The 19,073-nt window shown below is 37.5% G+C and overlaps 1 protein-coding gene across 6 annotated transcripts in view; it reads left to right on the forward strand.

Moving 5' to 3' along the window:
* GLCE (glucuronic acid epimerase) overlaps positions 1 to 18,343 on the forward strand; it is a 115,009-nt gene extending 96,666 nt beyond the window's left edge. For 5 of the 6 annotated variants that reach the window (XM_073877275.1, XM_073877274.1, XM_025884289.2 and 2 more), the window contains 3 exons: positions 5,274 to 5,869; positions 9,026 to 9,271; positions 14,346 to 18,343. In XM_073877275.1, the coding sequence (XP_073733376.1) occupies positions 5,287 to 5,869; positions 9,026 to 9,271; positions 14,346 to 15,370 (1,854 nt within the window). In that variant the 5' untranslated portion in view covers positions 5,274 to 5,286 and the 3' untranslated portion in view covers positions 15,371 to 18,343. Of the gene's footprint in view, positions 1 to 5,247; positions 5,870 to 9,025; positions 9,272 to 14,345 lie in introns of those variants that run through there. The other variant, XM_073877273.1, reaches the window with a different exon arrangement.
* The last annotated feature ends 730 nt before the right edge of the window (positions 18,344 to 19,073 follow it).

The raw sequence follows: 19,073 nt of genomic DNA on the forward strand, positions 1-19,073 counted from the left end.
TTTTTTTTAACTAGAAAGGTTAATCTGGTTTATAGATGTGGCATAAGTTTTAAAGTAAGTAGGAAGCTTACCACCACTCAGCAGAAAAGTTTGGTCTGTTAAAGGTCCTGTTGTTATTGTACTAGCAAAATGTCAGTACAGTCTACTTTCTGAAATTTTAAAGTTTCTGGTTAGTTTTCTATAATTTGAGCAACATTATAATAAAATTATCATGTTTACCTTTAGATAAACCTATTTGGTAGTTAATAGTGCATGTCAGTACTCAGTTTTCCTTTTTTTTTCCATCCTCCTTTCTCCCGTATTTTGAAAACTAAATACCTATAGACATTTTTAAACTTAAAATTTACCTTTCCTTTAATATTTTAACAAAAGTGACTTTGACCTAACTTTCTCTTTTAATGATTTTTAAAAACCCAGTAAATATGGGAAATGAGAAAATAAAGACCTCTGTGTGCATTGTTTTACTAAAGTGAGATCATTCTATGTGTGTTTTGTTCCTCCTTTTTTCAATTAGCGGTCTCTCTATGTCCTTCTATCTTCAAATGCATAGTCAGATTTCCCAGTGGAGGACCAAGTCTCACATCTGGTTGTCATATGCCCTAATAAGTCTCTTTGGGAAAAAAAATCTGACCTAGTCCCCTTCTTCTTTTCATACCACTGACTTTTTGAGGGGACAGGGCCAGCTCTCCTGCAGGATGTCTTGCCTTCTAGATGTGTCTGGTTGAGGGATACCTAGGTGGCTCAGTCAGTTAAGCGGCCAGCTCTTGGTTTTGGCTCAGGTCATGATCTCAGGGTCCTGTGATGGAGCTCTGCATCCAGCTCCGTGCTCAGCGGGAGTCTGCTTGAGGATTGATTCTCTCTCCCTTTCCTTCTGCCCCTCCCCCCACTCACATGCAGGCTTGCTCACTCCTCTCTCTCAAATAAATAAATCTTAAAAAAGAAAAAAGATGTGTCTGGTTGCATCTGCATTTAACTTGTTCCTCTATCTCTTGTATTTTTTATTAATTAAAAGTCAAATTGTAATGCCTCAGGGATCCATATTAAACATTTTTGGCTGGGATATATGATAGGTTATTTACTTTTTATTTTAACTCATCAAAAAAAAAAAACAGTATCTGGATGAGTCACCATTAATGAGACTGTATTTGAGCACTGAATTAGGGTAATGAATCTGATCCCTTCGTTGTAGAGTTTCAGCTTTTTTATCTTGCTACTAGAAAATAATGTATTTGGTGTTACTTTGCACAGTATGAATCTCAAGGTCCGTATCAAACATATACCTGAATATAATACTAATGCTAATTTTCTGATATTTTTAGAATTTTTCTTCTACATCATTAGCCACCCTTTTTCTGTAACAGAATTCTTTATCATCTGGGGCTATTGGTTTGTTCTCTTGCAAAGGCCAGATAGATCAATAATTTCACTTAGTTACCGGTTTTAACCAGCTCAGTCAGAAGATGACATAAGGTTGGTTTTTGTTTTGTTTTGATTTGTTTTTCTGGCTTTCTCTTTTTTGAATATCATTATAGACTCATGGATTTTTATTGTTTCAGTGTGTTTCAGTCAACATCAGGGATAATTCTTGCAACTTTGACTTACGGGGAAAAGGATCTTTCAGGTGGATTCTTGTGTCTTTTTGCTATGATAACTATGTTTTTAATTATGGAAATGTTCAAACAAACAAAAGTATAGAGAATAATATAGTGGACCTTCAACATATCTTTCAGCTTCAGCAATAACCAGTGTTTCCAATCTCATTTTCTCTATATCCTACTGCTTTTTTGATCCACTGGATTATGATCTCATCGATATTTGAAAATTTTCTTTATTTTCTGGCGTAACAAGGCCCTAGACTTGAAATCCATTTCTCTAAGAAGCCATCGTTGCTTTTAGGAAGGAGTGGTATCAGATAACAAAATCTGGGCATAAAGGTTAATGAAAGTTTTTTATTTTCATTTTTCTTTACTTTCCCATCATGTGTCTCATCATAATGGTAGTCTAGTTCCATAAGCAGGTTTACTCTCATTTGAGTCATGGAGGAAGGGCACTTCTCAAAGATGAGACAAAATCTTTATATTTCTATTTTAATTGATCTAAATGTTAGTTATAGCTGACAAATGATTCAAATGTTAGCACATAAGTGTTTTTAAGGAATGCTTAAAAGAAGGATTGCTTTTTTTTTTTAATAAACACCGTTTAGTGTTATCGGTTTGCCTGTACTACAATATAAGGAAATCCTTTATAAATGTATGACTTCTGAAGGTTTCCTTGTACCATGCTTTGGTTTTTCTAGTATTCAAAACATTTTCTCATAGTCATAATGCAAATGATAAAAACTGGATTCTGGCTCTTAAATCTGTGTAAGATTTCCAAGATGGACCAAACCCTGTCTTTGCCTTTTTCCCTCGTGATGCCCTACTGAAATAAAGTGTATAGAAATAAGAAATGAAGAAACCAATAACAATAAGTAGAAAGAGTGATAACTGAACAGATTTCTGGATCTCTGTTCAAGTACTAGAAGGCACAGCTCTACCCTCTCATCTCCCTATACTGTTCTCATCCCTGCACTTGGACTATTGATAGCAGGCATGAACCCGAAGCAAAACATCAGATTTCCTGTAGAGAAACTGGGAAAAGCTAAGGCTTCTAGAGTACAAGTTATCTCTCCAGAACAAAAGAAAAACTCCATCATTCTGGCATTTAGAGGGCCTGCTGGCTCCTTACCCATGCACCCTAAAGGAATACTGCCAGTCAGCCTGTACCTAACCCACACAGAGTCCTCCTCAGGAGAGCAGTCTAGCCAAAAATCAGACCATCTCCACAATGGTAGAGGAAGCCTGTGTTGGCTAATGAGTCATTCAGATGTAAATACTAATGAGCAACCAAGATCACCAGGGATGTGAGGAAAATGGATGGCATGAAAGAGAGACTAAGATAATCAGAAAAATTGCTACTGGAGAAAATAGAGCTAATCAGAGAGAACTCATCAAGAAACGAACTCTGATCTACTCAGGGCTGCAGGAAGATACTACACCCATTAAACAAGAATAAGAGAACACAAGTTTTCAGGTCAAAAGGGCACAGCAAGTGCTGAAATAGTGAATCAAATATCATAATATACTACTTTCTTGGGAAGCTGAATTCCAAGGACAAACAAAAGATCCAGAGGAAAGCCATGTACAAAGTGACAAGTACCAGACTGAAATTCAAATCTGTCATCAATAATTCTCTTAATGCTTTAAGACAATAAAACATTACCTACAACTTTTCAAAAGAAAATAATGTATAACCGGGGATTCTGTATCTTGCCAAACTGTTAATCAAAGATTAAGAGCAGACTGAGGTCTTTTTTAGACATACAAGAATTCAAAGGTACCTTCTTTTGGAATTAAATGAGTGAGCGGCGCCTGGCTGGCTCAGTCTGTAGAGCATGCAACTCTTGATGTTGGGGTCATGAGTTCAAGCCCCACATTGGGTGTAAAGCTTACTTTAGATAGATAGATAGATAAATAGATAAGGAATTACACTTTCACCATCAGGTTTCTTAAAAAATAGAAAATTATTGTGTAATATTTCACTAAACATTTTCATCTTGGGGTTTGATTTTTTAAAAAATCTCATTGCTGCCAGAAGGGGAGAGAAAAAAGGGGATAAAGAATTACAGCAAAGTAAGTAGTTGTGGGTTTATACCATAAAATAAATTATAGAGCTACTGTAGCAAACAGTAAGGAGACTAATTCCATAATTTTCCATAGCCCAGGGACCTCAAAAACAGACAATTCAGGACTACTTTTTAATTTCAGTCACAACTGGCTGATACACCATATGGCCAGCAGGAGCAACAGCATCACATTCTTCTCCCATCGTGACTGGAGTGACATGATCTGGCTTATATTTAAAAGCATCATTCTAATGGCTATTGTTGAAAATAGACTTGGGGGTAGAATAGTAGAACAAGGGTAGAAATAAGGAGATCAGTTTGGACATCACTGCAGTATTCCAAGTAAAAGATGACAGTGGCCTCGATGTGGTGGTAATAGTGGAGTTGGCGGAAAGAGGTCAGATTCTGGGTATAATTTGAAGGTAGAGCCAACAACATTTCCTGACTGATTGGATATGGGGTGAGCAAAAAAGGAGTAGAGATTTCTGGTCTGAGCAGTAGGAAAAGAGAAACAGGATGGGGGAAAAGACGGAGCTGTTTCGGATGTTTCAGAAGTCTATTTGACCTCCAAGTAAAGATGTCAGCTACTTGTATTGGCACTTAAATAGATGTGTCTGCAGTTCGGAAGAAAGGTCTGGCTTAGAGATGGAATTTTGGAAGTAGTCAGCATATAAAGTGTATTTAAAGCCATGAGAGTGGGTGAGATCACCTAGGAGTGAATAGAGATAAAGAGATGTGAGGACCGACCTAAGGCACGCTAACACTTCAGGGTCAGGGGGATGAGAAAGAATGATCAGAGATGACTGAGGAGGAGTAGCCAGTGACGTATAAGGAGAACGACAAGAAGATGGTACCCTGGAAGCCATGAAAAGAAAGTGTTTCCAGTAGGAAAGAGTCATTGACTATTCATGCTGCTGAGAGGTCAAGTAGGATGAGCACTAAAAATTCACTGTTGGATTTGGCAACATGGATGTCTGTGTTTACTGTCACAATACCTATTATGTTTTTTCTTTTTTCTTTTATTTTTTTTTTTTAAAGATTTTTATTTATTCATTTGCAGGAGAGACAGAGAGAGAGGAAGCAGGGGGAAAGGCAGAGGGAGAGGGAGAAGCAGACTCCCTGCTTAACAAGGAGCCCAATGCAGGACTCGATCCCAGGACCCTGGGATCATGACCTAAGCTGAAGGCAGACGCTTAACCATCTGAGCCACCCAGGCGCCCCCCATTATGTTTTTTCAAACAGCTAACTTGTTGGGACAAAAATAATGCATTAAGTTGTTTGGACCCAACTACTTAATAAATGAAACTATTGGGTATTTCTTTTGGCCCAGAGACTTTGAAACAATTACTAAGATACTAAGAGAGTCACAAACAGAAAGTTTGAGAATATCTATTTTAAAGGGTCACACTAAGAATTTTAAAAGGGGGAAGCTCCTTTTGCCTTTTCTTTGTCTCTGCTGAAAAGTTTGAGTTAGTAATTTTAAATCTGATCAGATTGCTACAGTGAATAAAATTGCCTTAGTGTGGTTCAATATAAGAAAAAGTAAAACCTTATCCTATGAAATGTCTGCAATACATCTTTGCATGAATTTTTCTTCTTGCCTCCATAGGTATGGTCTGAATATGCGTTGCTTGGCAGCTCGGGTCAACTATAAGACTCTGATTATCATCTGCACACTCTTCACTTTGGTCACAGTACTTTTGTGGAATAAATGTTCCAGCGATAAAGCGATCCAGTTTCCACGGCACTTGAGTAGTGGCTTCAGAGTGGATGGATTAGAAAAAAGAGCAGCAGCATCTGAGAGTAACAACTATGTGAACCACATGGCCAAACAGTCTGAGGAGGCATTCCCTCAGGAACAGCAGAAAGCACCCCCTGTTGTTGGGAGCTTCAACAGCAATGGGGGAAGCAAGGTGTTAGGGCTCAAATATGAAGAAATTGACTGTCTCATAAATGATGAACACACAATTAAAGGGAGACGAGAGGGAAATGAAGTCTTTCTTCCATTCACTTGGGTAGAGAAATATTTTGATGTATATGGAAAGGTGGTTCAATATGATGGCTATGATCGGTTTGAATTCTCTCATAGCTATTCCAAAGTCTATGCACAGAGAGCCCCGTATCACCCTGATGGTGTGTTTATGTCCTTTGAAGGCTACAATGTGGAAGTCCGGGACAGAGTCAAGTGCATAAGTGGGGTTGAAGGTTGGTATCTGTCTGCTCCACTGCATTTTTCTATCCTGATTGTGTTGAGGAGTAACAATTTGTAGGTGTTAATTATCTAGCAAGTACATACACAGCTTACTATCAAGAGTCCAGTTGTCACTCTGACTTAGCAAGGAGGAATAGGTGAAGTCTGAATCTGGGACAGTTTTCTGGATGTTGTGATTTAAGGGCTGCAAGAAGATCATGCCTGATCAAATAGGATTATTCCATTAACCTGCAGCATCTGAAATTCTCACTGGTAAGGTAAAGGCACAGTGTCTCCAAAAATTTTGCATTAAAATATAGTTATTGTCCTATGAGAGGAGATGGAAATGGGAGAGACCAATGGACCAATTGGACTATGTACCAATGCATTCTTGTTACCACATTAACCAGGTATCATTTCTGGATGGAGGTTTAAAGTCCTCAGAACAAGATAACACATAGGCACCATTTTCTCTGAGCATTTATACTACACTCCTATAGTCTATTATATATTGTCTTTCAAATCTTATGGGTATAATCAGTACATTTTAGAATTTGTATTTCAAACCTAAGATTGATCAGAAAGCCAAATTGAATTTGACTTTAAAATATTTAACCAAAGGAAAGAGCTCAGTGTGTTTTAAGATTGCTTAGTTTAAATTTTATTTTATTTTCCTCATTCTATAAAAAGTGATTTCAATATTTTAATATTTTAAGTTTTTTATAATATCTCTACCAAGTGTTCACAAGGAAGAGCCAAATTCACTTATATTCATACCACTTCAAGGTAATTATTACCATTTTTGTATATTCTCTGCACTTCTTTGTATGTAGGCCTTTGTCTTAACATAGTTGAAATGATACTTATACAACATTGTAATACTTATATACTATACTTAGCTGTTCACCAAACCTTTTCACATAAATTTTATAAAATGTATAAAATGTTTATATGTTGTATAAAATATATAAGATGTTTAGATGCTAAAGAAAAAGTAAAAAGTACCCATAACCTTTGTTAAATAATATTTTGATATGTTTTTTCAATCTTTTTGTTGTTGTAGAGACACATTTTTTAAACAAGTTGGGATCATACTGTATGGTCAATTTATATTCTTTTTTCATCTAAACTATCTTGATTATTTCCCCTTGTTATTGAGTATTTATTGACTATTTTAATGACTAGTATGCTTAGTAAGAATATGCCATGGTACATGTAATACTTGCAGCCTTTCTCTTTAGTTGGCTACTTAGGTCATTTCCAGTTTTTTTGCTTTTATACGTAATGGTATAGATATTCATAGTTCATCGTTTGCTATTTTAATTATAGTCTAGGAGTAGTTCCCTAGGAAATAAACTGCCGTGAAAAATAATATAAATTGATCTATTTTGCTAAACTGCTTTCCAAAAAGGTTGAACCTACTTGTGCCTCCAGGAAGGGTGCTCTTGTCACCCCACTCTTGCTGTCATGGAACATTGTTTTTTTAATCTGTTGTTTACAAAGGGATCTCATTTGCTTTCTATAACCATCAGTGAGGCCACATACACTTTTCATATGCTTTCTAATCATCATAAAATCTTGATCTTATTTCCCCTTTTTCTAATGTGATTAGTGGGTTCTTTAAATATTCATGTGAACTTTTCTATATATAGTAAGGATAATGATACTTTGCTGCATTTGTTAAAGATTTTCTTCAGTTTGGTTGTCTTTCATTTTACTTATGATTTGTTTTAGTAGTTTTTAGTTCTATTTACTGAATTTACAGACTTTATTTTTATTTTTTTTCTTCTTTTATGCTTAGAAAGTCATTGCCACGTGATGATCGGCTATTCATCTGTATTTTCTCTAGTAGTTTTATTAGGGTTGTGTTTTTTTTTTACATTCAGCTCTTTAGGCCAGCCAGATTGTTTTATATTTTGGTAAATGGTACAAGGTCAGGGTATAATTTCAGATTTTTCCTTTCACATGTATTGAATGATCTTTTTTCCCCAATGATTCATGATGCAGTCTTTATCGTTACGTTAAGCCATTTTGAATAGCAGAGTATGTTTCTGGCCTCTATTCTTGTTCATTGATCAGTCTGTCAATTCTTAATGCTGGTCGCACATTGTTACAGTTATCACCCATCTTTAATGAGGTCCTATATAAACCTTCCTTTCATTAAGTGAAAATAATTCTATTTGAATGGGGAGGGGAACCTACCCTTGGAGAAAAAAATACAAGTCAAGAGCTTATCTGTAGCCTAGGTTTCTTAGCCCTTATGGTTCCTAAATCCTTAAACTGTTTTGAAACTACACCACACACATGGTTTTGTAGGTTTTAGCTTCTGCTGTGCCTATCTGACGCTTGTTGGTTTATTTTAGAACTCCAGAGAGGAGCTTCTCTCTCAACACATAGACCATGATGCAACAATACAGTATTCTATGCAATGTAATATTATTGTACTTCCCATACAGAAAATTACTAAAACACTAATAACCAAACATTTAAAAGTTTTGCTTAGAACCTTAAAGGGGTAATCCATTAATGAATTATGTCAGAAATTTGTGGTTAAATGTGCAATTTTAATTCATTAAAAAAACACACCTTGTTCTCAAGAATTATATTTTAACATGAAGGATATGAAAAACAATTGCAAGCTGTGTTTATACTTTAAGTTACCTAGTTACAACTGGTTCCTTAAGCACATACTTTAGCCATCACATGGTATAGGTATTAGACCACATCTTGACTTTGGAGAGAGAGATGAGTATGTAATTAACTTGAATGTTAATACAAACATTTAAGAAAATTTCACGATTAATATTTTAGGATGAACCTGTAGTAACATTATCTTCGTGTATTTAAATTGTAAAAAATTTGAATGTATGAAACAGGACATCTATAGCTCTGAGCAAAAGTTACACATAAAAAGTCAATCCTTAAAAGATAATCTACGACATTGCATTGCTGTTAACAAATACTGAGAGTGAAAAAACCTTCATTTTGTTTTTCATATCTGATTTAGTACTAGTTTTTTTAAATAATTAGGAAAACAGTATAATACAGAAGCTTGAAAGTTGCAGATAAGCCTATAATATGCCCCAGAGGTAAAACAGTAAAGAGTGGTGTTCAGAATATACTTGTAAGTGTCCAGACATGGTTATTTATTTTGTTTCTCTATTTTATAGGTGTACCTTTATCTACACAGTGGGGACCTCAAGGCTATTTCTACCCAATCCAGATTGCACAGTATGGGTTAAGTCATTACAGCAAGAATCTAACTGAGAAACCCCCTCACATAGAGGTGTATGAAACAGCAGAAGACAGGGACAGAAACAGCAAGCCTAATGACTGGACCGTGCCAAAGGGGTGCTTTATGGCTAGTGTGGCTGATAAGTCTAGATTCACCAATGTTAAACAGTTCATTGCTCCAGGTAAGTGATGTATTATTATATGTGCCTGTTAATTTTATGTTGATTTATGGCACCTGATACTCCCTTAAAATTGTTTTTATGGTTTTAAAAAGCACATTAGCAGACCCTTTATATCTATATAAAGAAACAAATGGTGTCACTCAAGTGAAATCCCTAGAAAAAGAACAGCTAAAAATTCAAGGTTATAAAAAAAAAAATACTTAAAAAGCCAAACCATAGATTGAATATTAAGATCTCCTTCCAGGGATCTGTGTCCCACAGGAATGATGCTCCTTAGTTCATTTTAGTATTTCAGTACAGTATTTAATTCTTTAACTTTTAAACTATTTTTCTTTAAGGTAGAAATTCTTTATAGAGCATGCCATCCTTTCCTTTGCCTTTTTTTTTTACCAGCAGCTTTTTATTTTTTCAAGATACTATAGCATTAGCAACCAGGCCTGCTTCTCATATTGAGTTTTGTTAATGCAGTAGATTGTCTCAAACTTCATATAAAACCATTTTATTAATAAAATCATTTATAAAATCAAATTAACTTTATGCAACATTTCCCCTTTTAGTAAGACAGTCTCATTAATTAGCTTGTAATATATTTTTCTCCACTAATCAATATCCACGAGAATTAATGAGTCCATTACTTAAAAAGACAATGAAATAATTTTAGTTAGCACCTCAGGCTTAATTCTCTATGGGGAAATGTCAAGAACAGAACTCCTTCCTCCCCACCCCCAACCTTTCAGTCGGTAAATAAAACGAGAGAAAAGGTTATAAGACCTCTTCTGTATTCTCTCCTTGTCCTTTATTGATGACCGTGTAATTCACAGACCTTGAAAGCCACAATACAAATCTACTCATTCTAGATGGCCTTAAGTAATAGATTTATGAGTGCTTAATGCAGTGCAAATAATGGGTGACCTTTAGTTTTTATTCTGTGACTGGAACTTCTTTTCTCCTATGGTATTCTGTGATATTCCAGTACATAGAGCATCTTTGCTTGATTGGTGAGAAAGTATGCGGAGATGTTTAAGAATATGTAGCTTGCAATACCTAAGAGATTATTGTAGCAGAACATGATTAGACTTTGCCAAAGGACATTTGTTTGTACCCAAGGAGCTTATTTTTGCACTAATCAATAATGTTGTCTGGATTAGGGTAGAAAACAGCAGTCCTAAGATCTCCTCAAATGCTGGCAAGTTTTCTAGAACAGTTCTTTGAACTCTATCCTATTTAAAGCAATAGATTTCATTGTGCACTTCTGGATGCCCTGGGTAATACAAAAGATAAGTCTCCTCATACTACGCGAGGGACCCTCACTTTACCTCTTCATTCTGCAGCCCACGGAGATAAAACCACTGCATCTACAACTACTATTGGTGGGAGTGTGCTAACTGGGAATGGGGTGCTTGTTTTGATATCTTGGGCATGCCTAGAGGTGCATTTGATCCAAATGTTTGAGGGCAAGTGGGTTGGAATTACATGGGAGTTGTTGCTCAGAGCAGGAGAAGGGAATCAAAGAGGTGAGACTGTTGTATTGAAGACAGGTATGGGGAGATGAGGCTTTTCAGAGGATGTAGACTTCATGGGAGATAAATTCAGAGAATCGCTGTTGAGAAGAAATTGGAACTGTATATAAAAGCATAGGCCTCAATGAAGTGTCTCTGGAGGACCAGGGGCCAAATGCTGTTGGCCTTTTATTTTTTCTTTTTGGATCTTGAATTGTTTTCCTGAAAGGAAATTAAGTTGTCTAGAAGAAAGAACCAGAACATGGGTTTGCATATTTTTATTCTTTTGTTTGTTGAATAATGTTTTGTTCCTCTGCCTAATTTTAAAATTGAATGAACTGAAACTTTATACCTGTCGTACTCTATTAAATTAAATTAGCTTTCCCTTTCCGGAAGCGCTCTCTCCACTTCATTTCCATGACCTCACTTTCTCCCCTGTCTCTGTGTAGCCATTCTTTCTCAGACTTCTTGTGAGTTCTCTTCTTTTGCCTGGCCCTTATCGCTTGGTATTCCTCAAGGTTCTGAGTAGGGAGGACTTCTCACTGCACCCAGTAAACCTGTTGATTAAAATGAATGAATATTAATGGTTTGTGTTACAGGTGAAAACACTGATTTATGAGACTGTCCTTAAATGTTTATCATCCTTTGTTGCCTAAAGGGACATATACACTACCACATATGCCAAGAATAAACACTTGTAGTGACTCCCAGGTTTAACTGCTCAGAGAGAAAAGGAGTCATGGATTTCAAAAAATGGAAAACCCAAAACTTTCTACTAAGAGATTTAAAGCAGGGGTCTCCAGATAGCATAATACCTTCAGTAGAGCTCAGACCTTGCCTACTACATTTCCAGAGCGGTTGCCACAACCACACTCACATCCCGTTTGCTACCATTTGGATCCTTCTGAGCGATGCTGACTACTTTAACTACTCTGTATATCTAGAAAATGGAAATTAAAAGACTTACAAGATTGTTGTGAAGACTACGATTGTCTGCCGGTTGATTCGTGTCAGGGATTAGGACTTTGTCTCTCCTGTGTGGCTCAGTAACCCCCTCTGGTGGTGATGGGGTTTTAGGAAAATAGTTTTTTTGAAAGGTTATATCCCATGACATAATTTATTACTGAGTTCTTTGAACTAATCTGTTATAGTGAAACATAAGGTAATTGAGACCATATCATTTCATAGATTTGTATTCATAAAGTGAATTAGAATGGAATTCTGGGAGGAAAATAGGTTCAGCTTCCTCCCATTTGGACTAATAAATTTGGATCACTGTTACCCAGTTTCATGAGAATGGATGTCATAGTTAGCAATATTGCCTTATTAATGAGGCATTACCCTAAGAATGAAAAAATAAGGAACACTCAAGATAGCCTTCTCTACTGAATGTAATTGAAACTTGAGCGATTCATCAGTCAATTCAGAATCCTGCAGTGTTTCAGAAATGTATTGAGTGTCAGATTCCATTTTACCGTAGATATAGGAAAATGCTAGTTAAGAGATTGCATATTGACATTTTTCCAGATAAAATGGGTTTTTATTAGAAGTATGCTTCTGAAATCACTTTTTAAAAAGTCACTCAAAGCATCATTTGATGTGTAAGTCTATCAAGATGTTCTCATTCCTTATACAACTTCCATGATTGTTCCATCAAATGGAATCATTAAGGGCCTTGGATCAATTATATCCCAACACTGGTAGAGTCCAGTGTTGGGGGACTTGAACAACCAACTCAACATGCTAAGACTCTCCAGGTCAATCACACTGTATACACTATCATCAGTCCACACTTCGTCCTTGCTCCTGGTGACACACTGAAGATTTCCTCGAGAACTCCTCAAAGTGGATGTGATTCTGTGGCTATGTTTAAGAGAAATAACTCTTCCACCGATTATGCTCATAAGAATGCCATATCCAGTATCATTTCTTTTTTACAGTCTTTGAACTTGGGTCCAGGAATCCTGGTTTCTGGTCCCTTCTCTACCACTAATTAGCATTTGGCTTGGGGCAAACCTTTTAACCTTGCAAAACTTCCATATCTTCATCTCTAAAATGGAAGTAGTAATTCCTGCTCTACCAGCCTCAGATTATTGTAAGGATCATACGAGATAACACATGAGAATGTGTTTCGAAAATATGTTTCATAGAGATCAAGGCATATTTACCTTGAAGGTTATATATAAAATATGCACTACCTATTTGTTGTTGTTGTTCTTGCTGCTGCTGCTGCTGATACGTTTTAATATGCTCTGTTTCTTTTCTTGGTAGATCTAGACCAGCAGTATTCAGAAAGTCAGCTTTCTGGGAATCCACCATCATTGTACTATAGATATGCAAGAGAAATTTCCCATTTGGTAATTTGCCAGACAAAACAGCTGTTACTATTTTATCAGTCTCTGAAAGCCAATGGCTTCAGAATAATAATCATAATCGCTATCAATGTTCACTTTGTTCTAAGCCACTGTCTTTTTTTTAATCCTCCCAATTACCTTGCGAAGTAATATTATCTCTATTCAACATGTGAAGAAACTGAAGTTCAAAGAGCTCTTTCATCTTGAACATCTCAAAGCTAGGAAGTAGAAGAGAAACAATTCAAACAAGGTTTTGTGGGGTTTGGGCTTTTTTTTTTTTTTCTTTCTTTTTTTTTTTCTTTTAACTCCAAAGCCTATGCTTCTCCCTCATCCTCCCCCAGTATCCATCACTTCTTGTTGACTACCTGAGCCCATTACTTAATTTTCAGAAATTTTATTCCCAATTCCAGCAAATATCTGAAAACAAACTGATCATTTTCAGCATCATTTAGTAATTAAGAGTGTGTATTGTGGAGGGGTGCCTGGCTGGCTCAGCCGGGAGAGTGTGCAACTCTTGATCTTGGAGTCAGGAGTTCGAGCCCCACATTGGGTATAGAGATTACAAAAAAAGTAAACAAACTTACCAAAAAAAAGTGTGTATTGTGGAGCCAGACTAGGCAACTTAGGTTCAGCATTTTGTATCATAAATTCCCTGTGTCTCAGTTTGTCAGCCGTAAGGTAAGAGTAATAATAGCACTAGTCTTGTAATTGTTCTGAAGATTAAAATAGAGTTAATATGAGGAATAAATGAGTTAATGTGAGTTAATATAATATATAAATTAGGACATAGTAAATACCTACTAAATGTTAATTAAATAAAAAAAATTTTAATTCATGTGTAATCTAGCTTCTCACAAAATGTGCTGAGCCAATTTTGTTTTTTTTTCTTTTTATAAAATGGATATATTAAAACAGTCATTGATTATTGATCAGCTAGCATTTGATCTAGAAAAGGCAGTTTGATCCACAGTACCTTATCCATTTTCTCTTAACCCTCTAATGTAAATTAGGCCTGATGCTTGAAAGCCATCATGGACTCGTCAATTCTATCATTTGTTTATGGTTACTTTTGTAAAATAATTGATGATGATCATAGGACACAAAATATTGAAGTGTTAATTTTGTGTGGTTAGTGGTTATCAAAGATGAATTGCAATTAACTTTTAATACAAAGAGCTTTTCTTTTAACTAGTCTTTGTTGGTATGTTTTTTCCCCTACAGAAACCAGTGAAGGTGTATCCTTGCAACTGGGGAACACAAAAGATTTTATTATTTCATTTGACCTCAAGTTCTTGACAAATGGAAGTGTGTCCGTGGTTCTAGAGACCACAGAAAAGAATCAGCTCTTCACTGTACATTATGTCTCAAATTCCCAACTAATTGCTTTTAAAGAAAGAGACATATACTATGGCATTGGGCCTAGAACTTCATGGAGCACGGTTACAAGGGACCTGGTCACTGACCTCAGGAAAGGAGTGGGTCTTTCCAACACAAAAGCTGTCAAGCCAACCAAAATAATGCCCAAAAGGGTGGTTAGGTTGATTGCAAAAGGGAAAGGATTCCTCGACAACATTACCATCTCCACCACAGCCCACATGGCCGCATTCTTTGCTGCCAGTGATTGGCTGGTAAGGAACCAGGATGAGAAAGGTGGCTGGCCAATTATGGTGACCCGTAAGTTAGGAGAGGGGTTCAAGTCTTTAGAGCCAGGGTGGTACTCTGCCATGGCCCAAGGGCAAGCCATTTCTACATTAGTCAGGGCCTATCTGTTGACAAAAGACCATTTATTCCTCAGTTCAGCTTTAAGGGCAACAGCCCCTTACAAGTTTCTGTCAGAGCAGCATGGAGTTAAGGCTGTGTTTATGAATAAACATGACTGGTATGAAGAATATCCAACCACACCTAGCTCTTTCGTTTTAAATGGCTTTATGTATTCTTTAATTGGGCTGTATGACTTAAAAGAAACTGCAGGGGAAAAACTTGGGAAAGAAGCAAGGTCCTTGTACGAGCGAGGCATGGAATCTCTTAAAGCCATGCTCCCCTTGTATGACACTGGCTCAGGGACCATCTATGACCTCCGCCACTTCATGCTTGGCATTGCCCCCAACCTGGCCCGCTGGGACTACCACACCACTCACATCAATCAGCTGCAGCTACTCAGCACCATCGATGAGTCCCCAGTCTTCAAAGAATTTGTCAAGAGGTGGAAAAGCTACCTTAAAGGCAGCAGGGCAAAGCACAACTAGAGCTCAGAACCAAAATCATCTTTCAGCCTCTGCCGTACACAAAAACCATGGGCCCTATCTCAGCAGAGCTTAGGCACATTTTAAAAGGTGGTATACTAGGTTTTTGTGGATTACATCGAAGTGATAAACCAGTCTTCTGAGATAATTGCATTCTGTGGGTTGGGTGTTTCGAAACATAGGTGGCATTCGGAGCAGAAAAGTGTTTAGTCGATGGCTGAACAGGGATGTTTAACTTTGTCTTGCTTATTAAATAACGTCTACAGTTCCACAGATGGTCCAGTCCCTCTGGGTCTGGGGAAGACACTGGTAAGTAGCTGCTACTGGCCAACTGTCCGGCACGTACCTGAAAACTTAGTATGGGTCTCTTTTAAAATGTGATGATTTATGTTTATGTTGGAAACAAACTTTAAAAAAATAATGTGCTGTAATACAGTAAATGTGTACTCGCAGCCTGAATAGTGGACTGTGTGCAACTTTATAAAATGATGTTTCTTTTCTACAGATTAATTTCTTGGCGAACTTTGTGTTGCGTTTCTTGAATTTGTTACATATGGAGAATATTTTGAATGTACGGTTTTCTTGAAATGTGTAAATTAACACAACCAGTGTTCAGGCTTCACAGTTATATAACGTAAGCACAACTAAAACAAAACTTGTTGACTGCACAAGAAATCACAAAAATGTTATGTTTTATGAAACTTGATCTACAATCAGTAAAGATTTGATAATCAATGGATCCCTCCCCACCCCCGCTGTGATGGTTTCTTTTTGTCACTGTCTAGAATTCTGTATTTCATTTCAGACTATACTTGAGAGTTTTGTCTATTTTGGGGGACATTTTTGGGACGTTGTGGAAATTTTATTGGAGAAAGGGGCTAATCCATTCCCACTACCCTTTCAGGATTTTTTTTTTTCCCTCTTTAAAGAAAAATACTATGTCAGATACTACACACAAGAATCATGGCAGGTTTTTTCCCTACTTTTGGATCATTCTTGGTCATCAACTTTCCAGACCATTGACTCTGCATATGAGTGTTTTTCCTTTGCAATTTTAATTTTAAATTATTTCAGCTCTTGGATAGAAGTGATTGATGCTACTGCATTTGCTGTATGTGTGTAACCAGACCTTTATTTGGGTTTTCTATCCCACTATACCTTACCTCACATAAATAGGTTTCACAACCCTTGTACCCTGGGCAGTGTCTGCGGTAGGGCTTCAGGCATTATCAGAATCAAGCGAGGTTGATTTTGTTGTTTTTGTTGAATGTATGACAGTACACTAAATGAGTACTGTAACTTACACAGATTGAAATATGAGACCCCACACTTTCAGGAGACTGAGTCTGACAAACACGTCACAGTTTGTGACCTGTATTAAATGCACATCAAGAGCCGCGTGGGCACTTGCCTACATACTGCATCTTAAATCGAACTCAGCCTACTGACACTACTTAGAAACCAGAAACTATATACACATCTATGAATAGAATAAACATGCAAAATATATATGTTAGTGGCAAAGGGAGCAGGAGCAGAGAGGACAATATAGATGTACACTGAAGACAGTAGTAAACCGGCCACGGAAAAGGAAGCTTAAACTCCCAAGTTACATGACCACAGCTCTCTTCCTCCCACAACACAACAGTTGTGGGTTATTAAGCTTCCCCCTGGCTTTTGACCTTTGTCGTTCTTAGACATGATTAGATGTCTCCACAAGAATATCTGGACTCCCTTTTTTTATTTCAGTGCCCCAACATAAACTTTCTCCAGTTGGGAAACCCTTTGCCCTTCATCTTGGTTGTTATTACTGAGAGCGGTCCAGACTTCTGCCTTGTGTTTGCATACTGGTCCTTCAGACTAAGGGATTCCATGAAAACAGCATGGTACTGCTTCCGCGACAAATATCAGTGCCTTAACAATGTGGCTGTCCTTTTCCACTGAAAAAGGAAAGACATTTTGATCTAGAAATGGCATTGCTGTTTCACTGCTGTTGGTTTCACACTGCCTTCCACGTTGCAACAGCAACTTGATTTTTCTTGTGATCCCAGAATTTTCTAAGAGGATGAGTTGAACCTGTGGCAGCTCCACCAGCGTGGTTCTCCGGCTTTCGGGTGCCTCCGAATCACCTGGGAGCTTCCTGAGCGACAGATGCCGACAGTCACTAAGTCTGCCTGGGAAGCAGGATAGTCTGCATATTTAACAAGCATTCAGATCTTTCTGGTGCAGGTGATCTGCAGGGCAGACGTGGAGGAGCACTGCCCAAGACCATCAATTGCATTTTTGTTCCAAAACACCTACAGCGTTCTTTATAGGTTTTTAAATCATGTAAAATGTTTACTTATTCTGAGCTTAGAGAGAATGGGGAAGGTATTTTAAAGTTTTATTTTGTTTTGTTTCTTTAAATTTTTCTTTGTTTCCAGATAATGAGTATTCGTTTTTTACACTTGAGTTAGCTTTGATGTTAAATTAAATCTGTTGCCACTTCGGTTGTAAAACCAGCCAGAAGTTTCCAGATAAAGGTCAAGTTTGACCCTTTGGGATTGTTGTACATAAAGGCTTCATCCAAAAAGCATCCAGTGTACGTGAGCAGATACAGAAATGGCCCGAGCCCAGCTCCAGACGTGGCAGTCCTTTCCTTCGCCCGGCGCGGACTCTGGCCGCAAGCTGCTGTCCTCTTCCTTGTTGCAATTGTTGTTCTTGTTCCTCCTCCATTGTACATGTGGGTTAGAGACCATGTGTCAAATATGCAATAAAGTGTTTACTGGATGCCCTTCTGAAGGGTGGTCCTTTGTAAAGCTGTACAGACTTTGGGGTTTAAGCACAATGTGCACATGTTAGTTTTCTATACAGCAAAACTTGATTTTTTGCAGATGGAAAGGTATTTTGTTTCTATACAAAGTAAATGGATTGTTTGTGCTTCATGTAAAGCTGCTTTATAAAATTGTAAAATAAAGTTTTTATCTTAAAAAGGAATATACCTGGATATTTGTTCCTTCTCTAATCTCAGATTTTTTTTTTTTTTTTTGTGCCCAGCAAGTGGATTTCTGACCATTTTCTGTTCAACCGGTGACAGCTAGTCAGGCGACAGATGTTCACGAGAGGTGTATGAGGCCCTGTAAGACAAAGTGGGGAAGAAACTGTCACGTGGGCCTCACCCCGGGAGGTGTAAGGTACATGGGGACACGGTGTCCACAGAACAGTTTCGGAAAGATAAAATGCCAAATCGTGTGGTCAGTCAGGGAAGGTATTGTAGAGGAGACAGAGCCTAAGTGGGGCCCTCAGGCCCGGGGACCAGGTAGAAGAAGAGGAGGGGTAACAGGAGCAAAAACAGCGCATGGCAGCTGTGAGGGTGCCCTTTCCAGGCTCATTCAGACTGGTCACCATTTTTGTCTGATTCTGATTTATTTGGAAGTTTGTCCTTCCTGGATTTTCTATACTTGTCTCTTCTCCAGATCAATAAGCATTGTTTAATCCTTTTCCCCCTCTTCTTCTCCGAGAGTAATGATAGAGGCTCCCCAAATGCATATAAAACCAGAGACCAGTCTGGGTTTATGTTGTGTTTCCTTGCCCATCATTTTTGGGGTTATAGGCATTCTGCACCGTTTGTATAATGGAATTTCAATGGGTCACCAGTCAACTTCTTCTAGCTGATGTGTGCGCATATTTTGTCAACATCCTTGGTGTCTCTTTTTTGTCTCTCCTC

This window comes from Callorhinus ursinus, unplaced genomic scaffold (assembly GCF_003265705.2).
Source record: "Callorhinus ursinus isolate GAN/ISIS: 27379988/994484 unplaced genomic scaffold, GSC_fseal_2.0 scaffold25, whole genome shotgun sequence".
NCBI lineage: Eukaryota > Metazoa > Chordata > Mammalia > Carnivora > Otariidae > Callorhinus > Callorhinus ursinus.